The 22559-nt window shown below is 37.2% G+C and overlaps 1 protein-coding gene across 8 annotated transcripts in view; it reads right to left on the reverse strand.

The window, feature by feature from the left end:
* Positions 1-22559, reverse strand: part of MYO16 (myosin XVI) — a 513348-nt gene that overhangs the window by 220487 nt on the left and 270302 nt on the right. For all 8 annotated transcript variants that reach the window (XM_039866287.1, XM_039866291.1, XM_039866293.1 and 5 more), the window contains one exon: positions 18147-18294. In XM_039866287.1, the coding sequence (XP_039722221.1) occupies positions 18147-18294 (148 nt within the window). The remainder of the gene's footprint in view (positions 1-18146; positions 18295-22559) is intronic.

Raw genomic sequence — 22559 nt, forward strand, 5'->3', positions numbered from 1 at the left:
TTTTAAAATACCATCACTCCAGTCTGATTTATTCATTTCCTTAAATATGGTCATTTATTTTCTTTTCCACTTATTTGCATGTTTAAAGACATATGTCAGTGAAGATTAAGTACATTTTTTTTTTATGCACACGTGTGGGTTTTTCCAAGACCTCAGGGCAGACCAAAGGGTCAGGTAATATTTGGCTGGGGCGCCACATAGGGCGTTTAGCAGCACCCTCTGCCTCTGCTCACTAGATGTCAGTAGCACCTCCTTCCCAAAAATGTGTCCAGACATTTCAAAGAGTCCTGTGAGTAATGCTGACTGATGCTATGTTATATATATGTCGAGCTTTACCAAATATTGCCAAATTGTTCCTCGGATTGCTTGTACTAATTTAATCAGGAGTGTGCATGGGTGCCTAGCTCTTTCTATTATCTGATTCTGTTATTGTTGCACATGTTTTCATTGTGACATAGAACCTAATTTTTTTTACAATTTGCATTTATTACTTGTGAGAATATGCATCTTTTCATATGTTTATTAGAACTCTGGGGTTTCTCTTTTGTAGATGCTGCCTTCTGACAAAAGAACAAAGAATTTTCTTCATGCTTTAATTGTTGCAATGTTTTAAACAATTCTGTTCTTTGAAGGTTTTGGAATATATGCTTAGGAATTTCCTGGGCATGGTTTCTTTTGTGGATGAAATCGTCTAGGTTCCTCTTACGAATATTCATCTAATTTGATCTCTCATTACTCTCAGAGTCAATTTCAGATTTGTACAAAAGGTTCTTATTTATTTAGTGTCACTATCTATCTGGTTATACTCTGACCATATTGCCAATGATTGATATTTAATTTTCTACTGATTTTTTGTTTGTTTGCATTTACTTCTGTATTAAATTTATAATTTTATTACATTGTGAACAGAGAATATATACTGTATAATTTTAGAATTTGGGAATTTATAAAATTTTACTTTGTGTCTTAAAATGTTTAATTTTAAAGAAGAATATTACAAGTGTCTGAAATATGGTTTGATATGAAAAGCTATCATTTGCTTACCTAATATACTTTCGTTAATTATTTTGATTTAGGCAATTTAAGTTCAAAAGTAAATACAACTTTAGGCCCATTTCTTTTCTATGAATTTTTATTTTACCGTACTGCTATTTGTGTGGTCCCTCACATAAATCTTAAATCTACAAAATTTGCCCACATACACTTCTTTTACCTAACAGACTTCTCCCTTCTTCCTTCCAATTATTCATGTTTAGTTGTTTATATGTATCATAAGTCATTCTTATATGTTAGCATCCACTTATCATGACTTATCCAATACAAAAAGTTCCATATTTCTAGACAAGTGACCCACCGCTGCCCAGATATAAAACACATAGGACTATGCATATTAGTAACCATATTGTTATAAATAATATATTATTTGTAATAATATATTTTATATAGTATAATATATCTGATATAATTATATAGTGATAGATTTATCAAAGTAATATATGATGAAATGTCTGGCACTTGCATAGGCCTTTCTGCCCTTCATCCTCAGAGCCTTCCTTGCCTCCAAGCTGGTTGCATGCTTTCCTCACGTCCTCTCCTGAAGTCCTCAGGAATTCACCCTAGTTTCCTCCTTTTCAGTCCTTCTCTCCTTGTCACTCCTCACCTCTAAGATTAGAGAAAGTAGAAACCCCAGAAGGCAAGCACGTGGATGTTTGTTTCAAAGAGTTGCTCCTGAATACGTTTAACTGAGCAGAAATGGGCTGGAAAATTGCAGCACGAATTTCTAAAATGAGAGACTTTGGAAGAGACAAAGTTCTGGAAACCTCAGAGTTCAGACAGAGCCCTTCCTGAGCAATTCTGGGCCACCTGACTGAAGAAGTGTCTGGCAGAAGTCAAGGTGGTGGCCAGAGACGGCGTAGCATCGAGAGTGCATTAGGGCTCTGGGCCTCACTGCCGTCTTGGCCTCTAATGTCCCAGAGTTTGGGTCTTTCTGCATTTTGTTTATTTCCTTATTGGTAGAGATGGCAGGAAAGGCCTGCGTTCTGGGTGGTGAACGCTCAGGTTGGTTTATATTTCTGTGACGTGCTCAACACTTTGTTGCCATGGCAGCAGGGAAACGTATGCCCACCCTTTAGTTATGTTTCCACACAGCAGAATATTTGTCCTGCCTGACTTTATCTTGTCTGGAAGAAAAATTTGCAAACTTTCAAAAATCTTATAAAATATAAATAAATTTTCAGGTCAGAGGATCTTATTTGAGAATCAATTCAACAAGCTGGAATTTTATTTGGGTTTTGCAGGAACCTCTAGGAGTGTGGCGCCTGGAGAACCGTAGCACCTGATCTACCTGGGACCACGGTTCTCGTTAGAGTACATTGGAATCCTGTGGCGGCACGTCCCGACACTCAGGCTGCACCCCAAACCACTTACATCAGCATCTCCGGGAAGTGAAAGGCACCAATAGGTTTAACACTCTCCAAGGAATGTTGGAAATCACTAATTTAGAAAGATGATTCTTGCTGTTGTGTGGAGGGAGGCGTAAGGGAAGACACACTAACGTGCAAATATAATTCATTATTTACTACCTCCACACTTAGGAAAATCGTTGGTATTTGGGCATGACACATACACTTTTCTGAGTGTCCTTTTGTTGTGTTATATCTCCATCTAGGGCATTCTTCTTTGTTTGGTGAACACCTACTCCTCCAATCCCTAGGGCATCATGCTATCCAAGATGTTTTCTTGGCTGAGGTTCACAGGCGGCTCTCATTGGACATATCACATTCTAAGGTCTATGTATGGTATGGATCTTTTTCACACTCTGGGAATTCAACCACAGGTTATTTTATATCTTGGTACTTTTAACCTCTGACACAGTGTTGTAACCTAAACAGAACTACAATGTGAACTAAGTTATGTCTGTAGTATGTTATATTCTTATTTCATTTAGCACTAGCGATTCAAAAGGTACTATGAGTTGGATACAGTTTATTAGCATGTCACTGTAAAGGATGTATTCTTCGGGTTAAGGAAAGAGCCCATATGCAATAAGCCCACCATTAGTGAGCATTCATTTATTAGTGCTCTTATTTCTCCCCAGAAACGACTTAGAAAGCACTACTCCTGTTTCTCCTCTGCGTGGCCACTGGTTTCTAGATCCTTGTTCCATATGCACCCTCCTGTTCCTGTGAAACTTTTGGCTCAGCCAGTATTTTTGCTTCTCTTCATTCCCCGTGACTTCACCCTTTATAACCACACCATGTTTGTATCTCTGCTCACAGCCCCTGAATCACATTTCTCCCACAGAAAGCATCTTCAAGTATCCTCGGAACCTCTTAGTCAGATGTTCAGGACAGGTCTCACATTACAATGTTGACGTCTATATGCAGATTGCTTAGATTTTTAATACTTTGAGGAACTTCAGAGCAGTGACCATCTCTTAGTTTTGCATCCTCAGAAAAGATCATCATACCTGGGATTACAGTAGATAACACCTACCCTTGAATCAGTAAGAGAAAGACAAGTGAAGACTGTGTCTCTTTGGGTTGGCTGCCTGCAGCCTCCTTGACAGCTCTTCTTCTAGACTCCTCCCTTCTCTGCTCAGTATACTGTCAGAACCCTTCAGTCCATTTCATTTTGCAAGAGCTTTGTGAGCATGTGATGCCTGAGTGACAGGAGGAGGACTGGGGGATGAGCCCTCTGAGCAGGTGGCTCTGAGTGGTGGGCGTCAGAGCAAGGCAGCTGGCAGCAGCAACCAAGTGACAGTGACAGAGAATGGACCAAAAGCCCATGAACAAAGCCAAGAGATCAAAGTCTGTTCCACTCTCCAGGGGAAAATACTGGGAATTTTTAAGAGGCGGGCAGTGATGGGAACTGACTTCTACTTTAAAACAGAGCACACTTACTGTAGAGTAGGGTTTGGGTTTTTGTGGGGCCAGTCAGTATTAGGAAGCCCAAAAGGAAGGCTCGAAGATGTCAGGTAAGAGATGATGGTAGCCAAGCCCCAAAATTGTAGCAGGGACATGGGGAGAGGTAGCCAGGTCTCCTATACACGTAGGAGGCACAGTCAATGGGACTTACAAATGGACTGCTATGAGAGGAAAGGAAAGCTAAGAATAACATTTCAGGTTTTGGTGTGAGTTGAGATGACATTTACTGAGGCAGGGAAGACCTAGTGGGAGGACTAGATTCGTTGGAGGAGAAAATCACAAGGATCACCCCAAAGCTATTAAAAACTCACAATTAGAATTCTACTATCATTTTATTACTCTTATGTATGTCGTCTTATATATACCCTATCTCTGATCCCACCAACCACCATTCAAGATCATTGAAATTACCTTTATCCATAAGTAAAAAGCAGGTTCAGAGGGAGATCACAGAACTGTCCAATAACACACAGCTAGCAAATGGCTTAAGTCTGGTTCATTTCTCCCTTACACTTTCCCCTGTACTCCATTGTTATTTCTAAAAACAAATGCACTATTAGAATTTCATTGTTTTAAAAGTGAGTTAAATGTCTTAACTAATACTCGCAAGACTGTTGCCATTTCATGATCAAGGGTATCTCATTCATCATTCATCAAATGTCCTCAGACTCTGAGATGCCAGTAGTTTACGCTCAGATAAATATGCAAAACGATGCAGTTTACTTAATTCTGAACAACACAATGGCAGGAGAACACAGTAACCAACGAACCCAAACCCCTTTGCTGGAAAGACACGGACAGGCCATTTCTTGGCTCAAAATGAGTTTTCTTAGACACCAAGAAATACTCAAGAAAAGAGATGTCACATTTAGAACAATGATGTTCATAAATCATTTATTGGCTGGTATGAAATAACATGAGAAAGTTAAGCTGAATACCTCAGGGTGTGACAAACAGATTAAAACAGACTTCAAGTGCTGAACAAAACCCACTAGCCTTTGTGTATAGCAAAAGATGTGAAATCAGAAGAATATTAGCATGCCATGCCATGCTGATGAAGAAAGCCATAACACCCAGCACAATTCCCACTGATGTCTCTTGTGTGACAGGGAAATGGCTTAGCTCTGAAGTACAGAGCTTTAAAGAAACAGAAAAATGCAGCACTTATAATTCAGTAAGTGAAGAAAGTTTGGGATTATCACTCTACTAAATCTGATTCTAAGTGATTTCGATAAGATACAACTGACTTGTATAATGAGACTTTCTTTCTATTGAAGTTCAAGCACCATCAGCCCTACAGATCACAGTGTGTTTGAGTGACTCTGAAGCACTTTATCAGTAATGATCACTCAGCAGTTCCTATTTGCAGAGAGGAAGATATTTGTGGAGCAGAGGGTGGAGGCACAATTAATGACTTTTCTTGTGCTCAGAACCATGTGGGCGGGGCTCTGCTGTGTTTGTAGAGCTCTGTTTAGATTTGTGTGACAGGAAGGGACACAGATGGAGAAGACAACTTCGTTAGCTTATAGCATCTTAGGTTCTTTTTACATGGCTATGAATTCTTATGAGACATCACTCATCTTATCTGTGGTGTCCAGTAGATAGATGGATCCAAGCCTCTTATCCAAATAGATTTTTTAATGTATGCAAACATAGAGATTACTGGGTTTATTTTAATATACGTTTCTACTTTATAACCCTAAACTAATGATGGAAGACAGCAGAAACCCTTTACTACCTCCAAGATTCTATAAGGAAGTTTTATATAGATGAAAAAGTTCAAGAACAAAAGAAATTATCAGTGTCAGAAGAGACAAAACGAACGAATCTGAAAACAAATACCCTAAGGAATAGTGCGGGAAAATCTCAGGTTATGGCAAATAATAAATCAAACAAGAAAAGTTATGATATTGTTTTTAAATTTTTTTTTTTTAATCTTTAGCAAAAGCAATGTTTTGGGGGATAAGAATGAGATAGTCTTGATGACTTTGGTTAAACTGATACTTTCATATATTCCATACAACACATTTACTCAGAACCTATTCTGTGCCAAGAACTATTCTAGCGACTTTCAGTTCATCGATGATTCGGACAACTATCCATGCCCTCTTGGAGCTTACATTCCCATATGGGGGACAGATAAAGCACAGAAGATAACATAAAAGAGTAAATTATAGTGTGTTTTAAGGTGCTGAGTGCTATGGGGAAAAGCTAGCAGAGAATGCTAAGAGGGTTTGGGATTGCAGGGTCCGGGGTTCAGGTAGCACTTTTAACTGGGGCTCCCTGAGATAGGGAGATGGGAGAGAAATCTTGAAGAGGTAAGGAAGTAGCCAACATGAAATCTGGAGGAAGAGTATTCCGGGAAGAGGGACCAATTAGAGCAAAACTAGGGTGGGAATGTTCCCAGTGTTCTCAAGGCACCAAATGGAAGCCACAGTGGCCATGTGGAGAACCACAGGAGAGCAGAAGAAGGTCAGCATTGACAGAGACCCAATCGTAAAGAGCGTTGGAGGCCACTGGTGGGTCAATGTCTTCAGAGAAACAAGGAAATAGTGCAGGGTCAGCAGAAGAGTGCTTCAAAGATCGTTCTCACTGTTGACTGCTGCATGGAGGACTGGTTCCTCATGGTGACAAGGGAGAATTATGCAAACGAATGTCATCATCCTAGTGAGGCACTTAGGCAAATCATCCAGGGGTGGAAGTGGAAGAGAGAGTGATAAGTAGAACCAGCTTCCTGGGTCTCTTGGGGCTGAGAAAAAAAAGGCATCGGTGACACTCCAGGGAATTTTGGTCTGGGTTACTGGAAACCTGGAGTTGCCAGAGGAAGATGGAGCAGGTCTGGGCGAGAATAGGCTCATCAGGAGTTCAGATTCGGACTTGTTCAGTTAGACATCTCTGTTAGATGTCCAAGTGTTTATAGGGCCATAAATATATCTCCACACAAGAATTTGTTTTATGTATTAGCTCCATACTCAAATGTTTGAATAAGCTAATTCCTCTTAACACACCCAAAGACATAAACTGATGGTGGAAGATGGGAGAATTCTCTGCTTCCTCTGAGATTCTGTGAGGAAGCTTCATGTAGCCATGAGTTCAATAATAAAAGAGATGCCAATGTCAGAACAGACAAAGCTAACAAAATTAAATCCAACAGCTAACGTATCGATGCGCAGACTTAGGTTTTGAAATCACAGCATACAAATGTTGGCTGGGGAAGATGCGGCTTAGGAATGATTCACGTAAAACATAAAGTCCCTGCATGTTCTTAATGATAGATAAGGTTAACATGAAGTGCTGGTGTGGCAGAATCCCCACAAACAAGCTAAAAACGGAGTGCAAAATGCTCGGCCCGAATTCTGAGAATTCTGAATCTGCAATAAAGAGCGAGAATTCAGAAGGCAGAGGGTGAAGAAATTTTGCAGGCAGAGAGCATGTGGGCAGAGGACTGACATATTTGGGGAAGTTAAAATGGAGAGGCTAAGGGCCCAGATGAGGGTGGGTCTGCTCAGACTAGCCAGAGGTCAAGTTCCTCTTTCCTGCTCCATCCTCACTGCCCAGGCAGTGTCATTCTGGAATGAGACTCTTTTAAACCTCAGTAATCTGCCTAACCCAGAGCCCTCCCTGGCCCAAACCCTGGCATTAGCTACAACAGATCCTCTTCTTCTAAAATAATACTAGAGTCAGAGACTGGGAACAATTAATAACCATTTAGCCACAGTCTTCACTGTATACCAGTTCCTATATTCTTTGTTCTTCCTGTATCTGAATTTCCCAGCATTCTGTGGTCAACCAGCATCCTCCCAGCAGGATACTCAACACCAGGACACAAGATGACCAAATGTAATCTATGCCCTCAGGGGCTCCAGCCTCTCCCTATGTGTTAGAAATCCATTCTCGGAGTGAGGCAGTCCTTTTGTGGCTCCTTTTCAAATATTTCAACAAAATCTTTCACTCATTACTTAGAAATCAGGATTTGAAAGGCAGTACTGTAAGATGTGTTTCAGAGAGCCCTGGACAAAGCCATGATTCCTGCACTGCTAGCATGTGACTGGCAGTGATTCACTCAATCTTGTCTCATGTAGGGTTGGGCTGTGGATAAAGGGAGATGATGTACATCAAGTTCTTAGCTCAGTTCCCTTCATAAACTCAGTGCTGAAAAAATGTCGGTTATTATGATTTTAATTATACTGCCCACATGTGTTCAGATTTTGGCTGTGGATTTACAAGAACAAACAGAATTAGCTTCAAAGTGCTCATTCTTATAAACTGCATAAAATGTAATTTTAGAGTTCGCACATACGCATAAACACACGTTTTATCGTAGGACTCTGCAGAAATACCCACATAATGTTATCAGTTTCAAAATATATAGAATGCATGTCTGATTTGAACCTAACAAAATCCGCTTGAAGAGACAGATGACTGGCAAGGAATCATGCATTCCACAATCTTATCAAGATCATCACCTCTTGTGACTAAATAAGTGCAGGTCTTTAGACTCAAAGAAAAATCTGTATTTTTTTCTATTCCAGTTGATACAGAAAGACAAAACATTTGAAGCATTTGAATTGATTATTATTTTGCCCCAGGGAAAACATGAAACAGGAAGTTTTCCAGAAGTATTCAAGTTCTGCCTTAGGTTGTACTTTTTTTGTTATCTCAGTAACATGACACTAGGTTCTTGTGCTGTAAGGGGAAGAGGTGGGAAGCAAAGCCTCGGGGCCGATGGGAGACCAGTCCAAGACTTCTCCACACAGCAGAGGAGTGGGGGCACCCTTCTTTCCATATCCACTCTCAGTCACCCTCATTTCTTCAAAAAGGCTGTGCTGATTTTCATCAAAAGAGCCAACTAAATTTAAATAATTGAAGTAAGTAATTCATCACAGTAACGTAAGAATCGAAGTCCAGACTGGACTTCCAGGAACATCCTTGGGCAGAGTGCCACTGAAGTGGAAGCGTAAACTGGGAGAAAGACTGCCCAAGATTCCAATTCTTCTATGTGAACTAAAGTTGAAATGTAATCTTTTGCATTAACAATTATTCAGTTATTTTCACATGGCTTCAATGGAAGAGAGTCTTCCATAATAAACAACACTGGCTGGTCCTTCTACAGAACTGACTAGGACTCACGTGGCAGCCCACACAGTCCTCATTCACAACAGGGCTCTGAGGTTGGCCCTACTTCACTGACAAGCAAAGAGAAGCACAGAGAGGTTGTACAATTTCCCCTAATTATCCAGCTAGCAAGGAGAGGATTCTGATTTAAACTGTGTGCTTTCAGCTAACAAGTGTATTGGTTTTAGCAGTTCACATGTATTTTGTCACTGAATTGTCATGAAATTCAAAAGACAGTCACCCCATACTGAGGGCACAATCTCCCTAAATGTCAGCAAGTGCAAGACTTGACTTTATAGGTTACATAGGTGCCTTTTTTGCTATCACCAATTCATGCATATCGATTTTGGCAATGTGCTTATATTGACAGGACAAAGAAAACATCTCATCTTCCCTCTCTGCTATATCTATCCTATACTTCTCGCAAAACATAAAGGAAACGCGGGGAACCACAGGGGAGAGTGCATATGGAAAGCACTGATAAGAGATATTCTTGTGTTATATCCAGGAAAAATGAGGAATGCCCACAAAGGCAGGCTGGAGAATATATATGCTGGGATAGCAGATGACTGCTCGCCCAGGCTCTGAGGATAACTCACGTAGCAGGCCTCGCACAGGGAGATGGCCACTCCACTCTTGACTCCAAGGAGGGCTCAGTGAACACAGTAATGTGGGGCTGCCAAGTGCAAGGAATGGAAAAGGCTGGCAAGTGGGGCTAGGAGAGAAGGAAATGTCACCAACGGCTTTGGCTAGACATACATGAATGGACATGACTGGTGGAGGGTCCCACCCGAGTGTGGGCTGCTGTTTTCTGTAGACAAATCCTCTCTCTCTCATGCACGGAACTGTAAATAATTTCCTCGAAAATGGCAGCGGAGTAAACAAACACTTGAGAAGACTGCGGCCTTTCTCAACAAGCTTCATTAGTCTGTGAGAGCCACACCTCCATTCACAAACAATGTCACCATCGCTGGCAAAGTGAAGGGATTGTTCTCTAAATCCATGTTTATTTAGAGTCCTGATCCAGTTCTTTATAATTTAGAATACAATAAAATAACTTTTATTTCTAAGGAAGAAACTATTTTAAAGGGAGAGAAACAGAGACAATAGAGATAGAAAGAGACAAAGAGGAATTTAGAGGAAGGAAGGAGGAGAGAATGTCTTCGGTGGATGGATCTGCTGTCAGACACAGAAGCAGATGTAGAGACCATTTTCAACCAGCATTTGCCTGTGGTCGTGGACTGGGATGTGTCTTCATTTTGATGAGAAACATAATTACTGCCATGTTTCCAGACCTATGCAAACTCCATTACCCAAGCCACACTCCTTTTCCTAGACTTTTGGGGATAAATATGTTCTGTTATTCAGATTCTTTTTTTAAAATTTTAAAAGTTAATGTAGTGTTTATATCCCCAGTGGAGCTGGGGAAGTATCCCCCAATCAAACATTTTAATTCTGGAAAATTCATATGGCTATGCTTAATAAGTGAGATATTATTTAAACATTCTCATCAATTCAGGCTTAAATTTTGCTTCAAATTAGTTCAGGTTCTGTTAGTGTTTTGTTTTGTTTTGTTTCGTTTTGTTGTTTTATTGCCAGCGCATGAGTCATAAACATGTTTGGTTTTCAGAACTTTTTGAATTTGGCAACTATAAATAATCAATTGAGGATCTATACTAAAGTGCTTTAAATTCATAATGATTCACTGACTGGGAAAGCAAGATGCAGTGTTTAACTCTCTCCTAATACGCGTGACTTTATATTTTCACAATTGCAAGATAAACATGCTGTTTGGCCATCTAGTTTCAAGTGAGTTTATTTTCCTCACTCAGCAAAAAAAAAAAAACAAGTTTCAACTGGACTGATACCTAGCTCCACTCCTGAATGCTGAGACAACGACAGAGAATATTTCAAAGAACATGTTAACAATTCCTATGGGCCTATTCAGCTTTGTTGCCTTGCATCATCAAAGAGACTTTATTTGCTAAGACAGAAAAGCAATGTTTCTAAAGATTTTCGAAGTAGAAGGTTTCAAAGTTAAATTGGAATTTACCCAATGTTAATCCACCCTGAGAATAATGGAGGGTCGGGAGGAGCTTGAAGGGGTACACAGATCAGAAGCTGTGTAGAGAGAATAGAGGTAGAATGGGCTTGGTCAGGGAAAGGAGATGATATCAAAATGAGTGAAATAAGCCAGACAGAAAAAGTTGAAAATTACATGATATCACTTATATGTGGGATATAAACCTAAAAGCAACAAGAGAACAGGACAAACAAACAGAGACACATGGACATGGACTATAGACTAGTGGTTACCAGAGAGTAGGGGTTAGGGGAGGAGGGGGAATGTAAAAGGGGTAAAGGGGGTCCAAATATATGATGACAAAAAGAAATCTAACTATGGGAGGTGAACATGTAGTGTGAATATATATATGCCTTACTGTTAAAGTGTACAGCTGAAACTAATTGGATTTCGTTAACCAATGTCACCATAAAAAAAAATAATAATAAATAAATAAATAATAAATGTTCAGCACGTGGTGTTGCATTTAAAGAACAAAGATGTGAGAACATCTGGGATCATGCTATTTACCTGTTTGCATCCGTTACTGAGGAAACAGACGTAATCAAATTGGAATTTCAAGGACCAGCAACAAAACTCTAAAGAATGTAATGGTCTGGGTATGCTGAGAAAAGGTATATTTTGAAGTGTTTTCCCCACAGTGGCCTTAAAGTTTATATGTCAGCGTATACATTTCTACGCTACAAGGCTGGCCATCACTCACCCCAAATGGACAGATAGCTTTCAATATCAGAGGCTACGCGCGGAGGTTCTGCACACAGACCATCAAGTCTGAAATAATTGCACCCACATTTCCTTCTTTCATGGCCTTGGGCAAGTTATTTCTCCTCTAGGTCTCAGTGTACTCTTCCATAAAACAGGGACCATATTAGTACCTATCCCAGAGGGTTATTAAAATACTTAAATGAGATAATCTAAGTAAATATTAAGTGTAGTACCTGGCACTCATTAAATGTCAGTGAAACATTAAATGCAGTCTTTTTTTTTTTTTTTTTTTGGGAAGCACCTGGTTGAATCCCTCAGATGTGCTTGGGTAATCTCTTATTTATTTATTTATTTTTATGCCTACAGCACCTGGAGCTTGTGGTCTCTTCAGGCCCAGCTTAGCTTCCGAGATCAGACAGGATCGGGCTTGTTTAGGGTGGCATGGTCATAGACTAAATACAGTCTTAAAGGTAGTTTTTTGTTGACTTTTACCTGCATGTACCTATCTGTGTGCATGTTTATTTATATATGTGAATGCACCCTCAGAATTGTAATGGTACTATTGTCCAAAAATTGAAAAAGAAAGAAGAGTTAACTTGATTTTAGCAAATAATTTTCTTGCTGAAGTAGAGGCAGTAAAATTTATCTGTGATGCAAATTTATTTACTATCTAAAATAATTTCAAATCTATTCATACAAATAAATGAAAATTAAACAGACTAGAGTTCATATATCACCTCTGCTCCATGCTGGTTAGTTAACCAAGTAACCACAGATTTCAGTTACCCCATCTGCAACATGGGGAGATCAATTACAACCTTCCATAATTATCTTGAGTAGACAAAGAGAAATATCTGTGGGAAGTGCTCAGTCAATAATAGCTATTATTAGTTGCAGAAGTATCACCATAGCAACCATAAAAACCACAACAACAAAAATAATAGATATCATCATATAATAAATGTCAACCACTTAAAGGTAAGGTAAAAACCTGAATTTCTAAGGTATATTTGTATAGTAAAATTCTCATATAATAGCTACTTAATAATATTGGGTAGATCAAGTGTTTTTTTAACCTTTCTCTCTCAAAAATATTTTTTGGGAAAATATACTAAACAAATTATATGGAAATACGTTCCAATCTTTATTTGCAGGCCTCCTGAAATACATTTACATTATTGATGGTCCTGTATATGGGTAACTATTTGACCCAGCTAGTTGGAAAATCAACTTGCTAAGTTGAGCCACAGTCATTCAGCAGTGGCAGAGCTACATCTGCTGTTCAAGTTTCCTGACAATTGTGTTCTGTCACCAGAGGTGACACTCCTTCCAGGCATCTGGGGATCAACTTGGTGTTTGGAGCATAATAGAGTGGAGGGAACAGGCTGTATGTGTCTAATTGTTTATTCGTGTCCAGCTCCTCTGTCCCCTTCTTCAATTAAACAGCTCCTACTCTCTACTCATGGCCAAATACCTCACCCTCTCCCCATGAGTCAGGACCCAGGAGTGGGCCTGAGGCCTGAGCTGGGTTGCCAAGATGGCCTCTTTGAGAGAAAAGTTTTGCTTCCTCTCCAGGGTTCTTAAAATGTGAAAGGGTAGGGCTGCATGTGTTACATCTATCTCCACATTAGGAAAAACAGGCAAAGTAAAATAGATGTGTGTGTGTGTGAGAAAGAGAGAGACAGAGACAGAGACAAAGAGACAGAGACAGCACCTGAGTTCCTGGATCTCATTATCTCCTGGCAAGTTCTACTTCTGTCTTCTCCAGTTATGTGACCCTAACAATCCTCCTTCTTTTTTCTTGTTCTTTCTTTTATTTTTTTCTTTCTTAAGTGTGTTAGAGTTGAGTAGCTGACACTAGCAACCAGAGTTCTAATGAACAGAAAATTTGAGGACACACATATCTGAGTTTGGAGTCTGGCTCTTTGATTTGCTAAATTTACCAGCTAAATATCATAGAGTAAGTTACATATCTGTGATTCTGATTTATGATAAATACAATTTAGGACACTCGTAACTTTTTGAAGACTAAAGAGGAAGAACATGGTGCCTGATATTTGTGGGGTTTTTAAATTTATTTTCTGTTTCTCCTCTCTCTCTTTTGGATGCATATAATTCAAGAATGGCAGGAAGCAAGAAAGCCACTGACCCTGACCCCTTCTTGTTGGCTTTTCACAAGTGAAATTTACTTGCCCATTTATGGAGTTGATCCAACCCTTTCTATATTTTCAACATAATCCTCAATTTGGGTAAGGCAAGCTCTTATAGTTTCAAAATTTTTATTATGCTACTGGATAAAGAAATGACCCAGAATTGCTTTTTATGATAGAGATGACAACTTTAGAATGTTCTAAGTTAGTTTTCCTTCATCAACTTTAAATTAAAACAACAACAACAACAACAACATGCAGATATTAACTTGTGCTTTTCCTTCCATTTTATTTAAAAATCTGACACAAGTATGCAAAGATAGTGGTTGCTGTTTTATAGGAAATACTACTGCAAAACCAATCGTTAAGGTTAAGAGTCAGCAGGACCCAGATTTATGTCCTGGTCTATCTGATGCAGATGTGGTCCTGCAACTTCTGCTAAGTTACAGGTGAGAATTCAATAAGACCAGGGAGATGAACAGTAAGACAAGGTCTGGCATATGGTAAGTGCTCCATAAGTTGTATGTATTAAAATTATGATTATCATTTAGATAATTAATAGTCAGTTAGAAATAGATTATAATACTTCCTGACTCTACCCTTTTGTCTTGGAAGAACCTTCAAGCTTTGCTTGCTTAAATTGTGTGGCCAAGTAAATCTTTTATTATGTCACTGTTATATCACAAAATCATGAAGAATCATCCTCAAATTTCCCCTTTTTTTAATTATGTGAGACTCCCTTTGGTTAAGTTCAATATGAATAATAAACCCTTAGAAAGAAAATGAACTTTCACTGAGAGTTCACTGCTGCCGCATACTGTGACAGGTGTACTCCCGGGCAGCAATCACAAGTTCAAATACTTAGTGAGTCAGAGTTTCCTTTCACTAACAAGGTTAGAAACAGGTCACGTGCTCTGAATCAGACGATTGCTAGCTTTCAGTTTATAATTCAAAATCTGACCTTTGCTGAAAATGTTACGCAGCACCGCAATCATTTCCATCATTTATCAATATGAAGGGAGATTAGGAATAACTTCTTTGGATTTTGGAGCCCAACAGTTCTGGGACTAAACTCATAAAAGCTATTTAAAGGAGGCTGAAGATAAGTAATTAATGACTATTTCTACCTTTCATTAAACATAAACTATATTTATTCTCCAGATGTAATGGTAATATTTCATGCAAGAAAATTTTGAAATAGAAATTGAAAAACAGACAGCCAAGAAAAGAAAAACTAAATCGCAGGAAGAACCGTAAAAACAAAACAAAACAAAACAAAACAAAAAAACCTTTATGAGCTTTTTTTTTTCCTGTATGACTTTGTGCAGAGTGTACCATCTAGTGGGAATTCTTAAAAAATGCAATCTTATTGCCACTGCTCAAAATGTTAAAGACCTACAGACTATTTTTCTTCTTGCTATAGTTTTGACAATCTATACAAGAAGATTCTTATACAAAGTGTAAGGGGCTGGTTTGTTCTATTTAATAGATATGTCAACATAATTTTAAAGAAAATCAGAATAGTAGATATGATAATGATACTAGCACTTTAATGTATATATATATATGCACATACCTATGTAGATATTTAGGCATATGATGTGTATGTGTGTGTATATATATAGCAATATCCTTTACCTATTGAGTACTGATCTTAAAAAGAAGTCTCAGAAGGATCTACAGTTTGTGAAAGGTTAGAAAGCTAGCAAGTTCAGATATATACTTCTGATACAAACAATTTCCAAAATTATGGCACTTAATATATATAATTACCAAACAAAAGATTAGACCTCGACTCAAACTCCTCAAACCTTAGCAGCACTGAAAATTAAGACGATCCACCAATATTGTAACTGTGAGAAGACCTACATAACACCAATCACAAAAATATTGTGATATATAATATATAATAATTTGTAAAACAGCTTGCTTTATTATTAAAGAATATTTTGTCTGTGGAACTCCAATTGTACAAATGTTCCAACTGATACTTTTATGAATCTGGAGAGGTGGTGTATAATTTTATTGAGGAATGCTGTTTTGTGCCCATTAGACATTTATAACACATTTTAATAAAATAACTTCTTTGTTCAAAGGAATTGAATTATTCATTATTTGCTGAGTTCTTTCCTGTTGGAGTTTCTCACAAAGCAACCCCTGACTGTTTGACTTTCTAAATAGCCTAAGTGATTCCAAACTCTCTTTTGCAAAGAGAAATAGATGTTAGAACTGAATCTCAATAAAGAAATGCTTGTTTTCTCCCACACTCACACACTTCAAAAGACTAGTCCAAACCACAGACCAAGAATTTAAATTGTTTCTTTGAATGGTAGACTGCCCTTTTTCCTTCAGTGGCTCTATGTCCACACTGCCAAGCACACATGCATGCACATGCACACACACACACAGACACTTCCTATAAACCAATGATCTGCTATAAGCAATAAGATTTTGCTTGTGAGAAAAATTAGAGACACAGAACAAGACTTTTCTTTTTCACAGCCTACACTTGAACACCTAACCCACGGTTATGTATGACGCTTTTCTTCCCGGGGACATGTCCCATTAGTGATGCTTAATGTACAAATTAAAAAAACAAACAAACAAAAAAACCAAAAAAAACTGATCCCTGGTAATGAATGAGTTTCTTCAATATTGCTCTTGCATAATATATTCATTTCAGTATAAGCCTCATTATGACCTGGGTTTGATTTCTTTTACGAAATAAGAGGATTGGATAAAAACATTTCTAATGTGCCGGAAGCTTAGAATTTCTGTTATTTTAAGTCACTAAAGTCTGGGATACCATGCTTCAATATTAGTGTTTTATTTTTCTTTTGAACTTCTGTTGTTTGGGGAGACAATATTGCCCGAAATAGTCTTTTATTTTAAATAAAACACAATTTTGACAAGGCCTTTTTAACTTCTTGACTACTTTTCTCCTATTCGAAATGAAAAACTGCATCTACACTGCTGAATGAAATATTTTCAAATAAATTGAATGAGAGTAGTGGTTAACAATTTAATTATTAATTAATTAGCAAATTAGGATATAGCCAATCATTCTCTTCCCCTGGCCCCATGCCCAGCCATCATTCAACCACACGGTAATGGCCACCACAGAGGTTGTCCAGTCACTTCTCCAACCAATTCTAGAAGTTCAGCCCCATTTAAACCCATTGCTCTTAAAAATCCCTCATCACTCCAGCTTGCACTTGACATCTCCATTTCATTATTTAATAAGCTTCTCCACCTTCAACTCTCAAAAACAACATGATTCAGACTACATTCCTCCTCTCCAAGCATTCTTTAATTTTTCCCACAAAAATTCTAATAAAATTATGAAAACTCACACTATTCTTCTTGAACTCAATAACAAATGTCCAATAAATAATAAATCAAGTTTTAACAGATATCTGAAGTAAATCCTTATCTCTTTCAGAAGTTCAGTTCCTTCAAATTCACTAGTGAGTTTGATTCAGCAAGTCCAGTTCCTTCTCTCTCTTGTCCCACTTACTTCTCCTCTGAATGGAATTTCCTCTCCTGATTGCTTTGTTTCTCATCCTGATACAAATCTGGACCAGTCCTTCTGGGGAGACACTCTGGATCAAGAAGTGGCAGAAATGCACACATTGCAGACATTCCTCAACTCCCTATTTTTATGACCCCCGCACCTCCATCACCATCCTATAAACAATGCATTCTCATTTTAACAAATGCTTCCTGCCTCCAGTACAGAAAAATGAGCCCCTAGTTCATATGTGTTGTCTTAAGCCATTATGTAACCTCATCTGTTATTTATGAACAGTAACTGCCCAGATAATAGTTCCCATAATTTCAAAAGACTACCAAAGATTAGGAATGCCTACTTATGTTATATCCAAAATACCCAAAAGGGATATAAAAATTATATATATGCAATTTATTTTTTTAATCTGAAAACTAGAAAAGCAGAAATATAAGTTAATAAACATCCACAAAACTTCACCTAAACATACAATAAGCAGTTATAACCCTGTTACACAGATGGTTCTAACCTAATAGTATCTAATTATTCTCTTTAGTAACACTTCTTCTAGGAAAAATCAGAAAAAACATTTAAGACGGCTAAAATGCAATCACGATTTGAAGGCAGAACTACTAGATAGAAAATATATAGTCACTTACCGGTGTGCACCTAAATTATTAAGGTGAAGTCTATATTTTTCTTCAGGAGATAACCCATCCATCAACAAGTAGAAAATGTGAAAATTGCTCTGGCCAAGAGGTTGTGAAACAAGTCTGGATTTCTCTAGCATATAAGTGTAAATTCTGGCTGGTTAAGAAAAAAAAATGTAATTCTGTTAAATGGCATTATTAGTTTATTTCCATAAATGTACACATATTAATTAATTTCAAGGATAATAATGTAACTTCTTTTTAAACATAATTAAACAAAATTAATAGTCATTTTTGGAGTGATTTTTAGGTCCAGAAAAATTAAGCAGAAGATACTGAGAGTTCCACCATATCCTTTCTCTCCCCTCTTCAGCACACTATTTTTTAAATTAGTGTAGTATATCAGAGATAAACCAATATTGACACATTATTATTAACTAATGTTCATGATATTCATTGGTGGTCACTCTTTGTGTCAGACAGTTCTATGGGTTTTAAGAAATTCATGATATCATGTATCCACCATTACAGTATCAAACAGAATAGCTTCACTGCCCCAAATATCTCCTGTGCTCCACCTGTTCATCCCTCCCACTCCCTGACCTCTGGCCACTACTGATCTTTTTTACTGTTTTCATAGTTACACCTTCTCCAAAATGTCACGTAGTCGCATTTTTAAAAGAAATAGAACAAAAAATCATCAGATTTGTATGGAAGCACAAAAGACCCTGAATTGCCAGAGTCATACTGAGAAAAAAAAAATAAGGCTGGAGGCATCACTCTGCCCGACTTCAAATTATACTAAAAAGCAACAGTAATCAAAACGGTATGGAATTGGCAGCAAAACAGACACACAGACCAGTGCAACAGAATCAAGAGTCCAGAAGTAAACCCATATTTATATGGGCAAATAATTTTCGACAAAGAAGTCAAAAACATACAATGGAGAAAGGAAAGCCTTTTCAATAAATGGTACTGGGAAAATTGGAAAGCTACCTGTAAAAGAATGAAACTAAACTGTTGTCTATCTCCACACATCAAAATTAACTCAGAATGGATTAAAGACCTGAATATAAGAAAATAAAATGCATAGAAGAAAACAGGAACTAAACTCAAGGACCTTGGACTTAAAGAGGATTCTATGAATTTGACCTCAAAGGCAAAGGAAATGAAAGCAAAAATAAATGAATGGGACTACATCAAACTGAAAAGCTTCCGCTCAGCAAAAGAAACTGTCAACAAGGTAAAGAGACAACCATCCGAATGGGAAAATATATTTGCAAGCAATGCCTCCGATAAGGGCCTAATATCCAAAATATACACAGAACTCATATGATTCAGTAACAACAAAAAACAAACAATCCAATCAAAAAATGAGTAGAGGACCTGAACGGACACTTCTCCATAGAGGACATACAAATGGCCAACAAATATATGAAAAGATGCTCAACATCATTAGCTATTAGGGAAATGCAAATCAAAACCACAATGAGATACCATCTCACACCTGTTATAATAGCTATAATCAACAGAACAAGCAATAACAAATGTTGGAAAGGATGCGGAGAAAAAGGAACCCTCATATACTGCTGGACTGTAAACTGGTACAGCCACTATGGAAAACAGTATTGAGGTTCCTCAAAAAACTAAAAATTGATCTACCATATGATCCAGCAATCCCTCTACGAGTATTTACCCCAAAGTCTTGAAAACCCATATCCGAAAAGATATTTGCACACTGATGTTCATAGCAGCATTATTTACAGTGGCCAAGACATGGAAGCAACCAAAGTGTCTTACAATAGATGACTGGCTAAAGAAGCTGTGGTACATATATACAATGGAAAATTACTCCGCCATAAGAAGAGATGAAATACTGCTATTTGCGACAACCTGGATGGACCTCGAGATAATCATGCTAAGAAAAATAAGCCAGACAGAAAAAGTTGAAAATCACATGATATCACTTATATGTGGGATATAAACCTAAAAGCAACAGATGATTAGGACAAACAAGCAGAGACTCATGGACATAGACAATGGACTAGTGGTTATCAGAGGGTAGGGGGTGGGGGAAGAGGGAAGAGGTAGACAGGGTAAAAGGAGTCAAATATAGGGGTTTAGGGGGAGGGAAAAGTGGGTAAAGAGGATCAAATATATGGTAGCTGAAGGAAACTGGACTCTGGGTGGTAATCACACAATAGAATATACAGATGTCAAATTATAATGTATACCCCAAAATTATATAATCAATGTTACCCAAATAAACTTAAAAAAAAAAAAGTCACATAGTTGGAATCATACACTATGTAACCCTTTTTAAAGAACTTCTTTCACTTGCCAGTATTTGCTATTGTCCGTGTTTTAGATTTCAGCTGGTGTGCAGTGGTATTACACTGTTGTTTTAATTAGCATTTACTAGATGACATGTAACGTGGAGCATCTTTTCATGTGTTTATTTTCCATCTGTATATCTTTTTTGGTGAGGTGTCTGTTTAGATATTTTGCTTTATTTTAAATGGGGTTGTTTGTTTTCTTACTGTTGAGTATTAAGAGTTTTTTGTATGTTTTAGATAACAGTCTTTTATCAGATATGTCTTTTGCAAATATTTTCTCCCCAGCCTGGGCTCATTGTTCCACTCTCTTAACAATTTATCATCTTTCTCTTTCAGATTTTACTTTTAGTGTTGTATCGAAAAGGTCATTACCAAACCCACAGTCACCAAGCATTTCTCTTACATTATGTTTTAAAAGTTTTATAGTTTTGTTATTACATTTAGACTTATGATATATTTTGAATTATTTTTTGTGATATGGTGGTGTCTACTTTTTTTTTTTTTGGCATGTGGATGTCCTATTGTTCCAGCATAATTTATTGAAAAGAATATCCTTTCTCCATTGAGCAACTTTTGTCCCTTTGTCAAAGATCAGTTGACTATATTTATGTGGGTCTATTTCTGTGCTCTCTGTTCCATTCTGTTCCACTAATTTATTTGTTGGTTCTTTAAACCAGACCACACTGTCTTGAATACAATACCTTTATAATAAACTTTTTAAGTTGATTAGTACCAGTCTTCTAACTTTGTTCTTGTTTTTCAATGTTGTATTGGCTATTCTGGTTCATTTAACTTTCCATATAAATTTTGTGTCAATATCCACAAAGTAATTTGCTGGGATTTTTATTGAGGATGTGTTGGATCTATAGATCAAATTACGAAGAACTGAAATCTTAACAATATTAAGCCTTCCTACCCATGAACATTGAATACCTCTCCATTTATTTTAGATCTTTGATTTCTTTATCAAAGTTTTGTAGTTTTCTTCATAAATATCTTATATATATGTTGTTAGATTTATACCAAAGTATTTCATTCTTTGGTGCTAAAAGGAATGATGTGTGTTTTTAATTCCAGTTGAATACCTAATATTCATTATTTTGGTCCTTTGCCTATAAACATTACAAAAGCAAACAGAAAACGCCCACGACATAAATACACATGCTTGAAATTTATTTCATAGTAGCTGAACAATGACGGAAATACACAATATGGAAATCATAACCCTGATTTTGTTTCAGGGATGTGACTGGCAATTCAGAAGCTTGTTTTAGTCAGAATATATGGCTGGCATGCAGAAAATTTTATTGTTTCTAGAGCATTCTTTTTACTGGAATTTAGGCTTATTCTGATAATTATGAATAGACAGTAAATAATTATGTATTTGAATTTTAAATGTAACTGAATTACTGTAGTTTTCTACTTTGAAGTAAGAATTCATGGTCAATAATTTTTTAGATTAAAAGGTAGTAGTTCTTACGAAGGCAAATGGATTTAATTATTCCTTATCTTTAAACTATAAACAGCACCTCACGTAATAAGTCTGCTCATAATTATTCTAGAGTCCAGTCTCTAAAAGCAGAAATGTGAGGTCTCTCAACTTTAGATTTATACAGCAAATCTACTTGAACAAATGGAACCACTATTACAGTGCTTTGCCTGTTATAAATATTGTAAGTGGTCAATTTACCCAGACAGAATGATGACCAGTGTTTCTAAAAATTTTGAAATAAACTTTATTAAGAAAAGTAGTCTTATTAGACACCCCATAGAAAAGTTGTCATAAGTGCATTAAAAAAGACACTTTCAAAATACTCCTTTAATCAGTGGCACTAAAACCGAAAGGCGATATTAAAATTAGGAATAAAGCGATGCAGTTTCTTTTCTATTTCTCTATGAGTATTAGGTCAGGTGGTAATTTCAAGTTGAGGTCTTAATTATTAAATTTTTCTTCCTTTTTATCTTTCCTAAGCAAATTATTTACTAAAAACATTTTGCATTTAATATTAATAGCATTAATCATGAAGTAATTAACTGATCAAGAGAATATTTTTAAAAATCTATACACATAGGAAATAAATTGCCA

Source organism: Pteropus medius, unplaced genomic scaffold (assembly GCF_902729225.1).
Source record: "Pteropus medius unplaced genomic scaffold, Ma_sr-lr_union100, whole genome shotgun sequence".
In the NCBI taxonomy this organism is placed as follows: Eukaryota; Metazoa; Chordata; class Mammalia; order Chiroptera; family Pteropodidae; genus Pteropus; species Pteropus medius.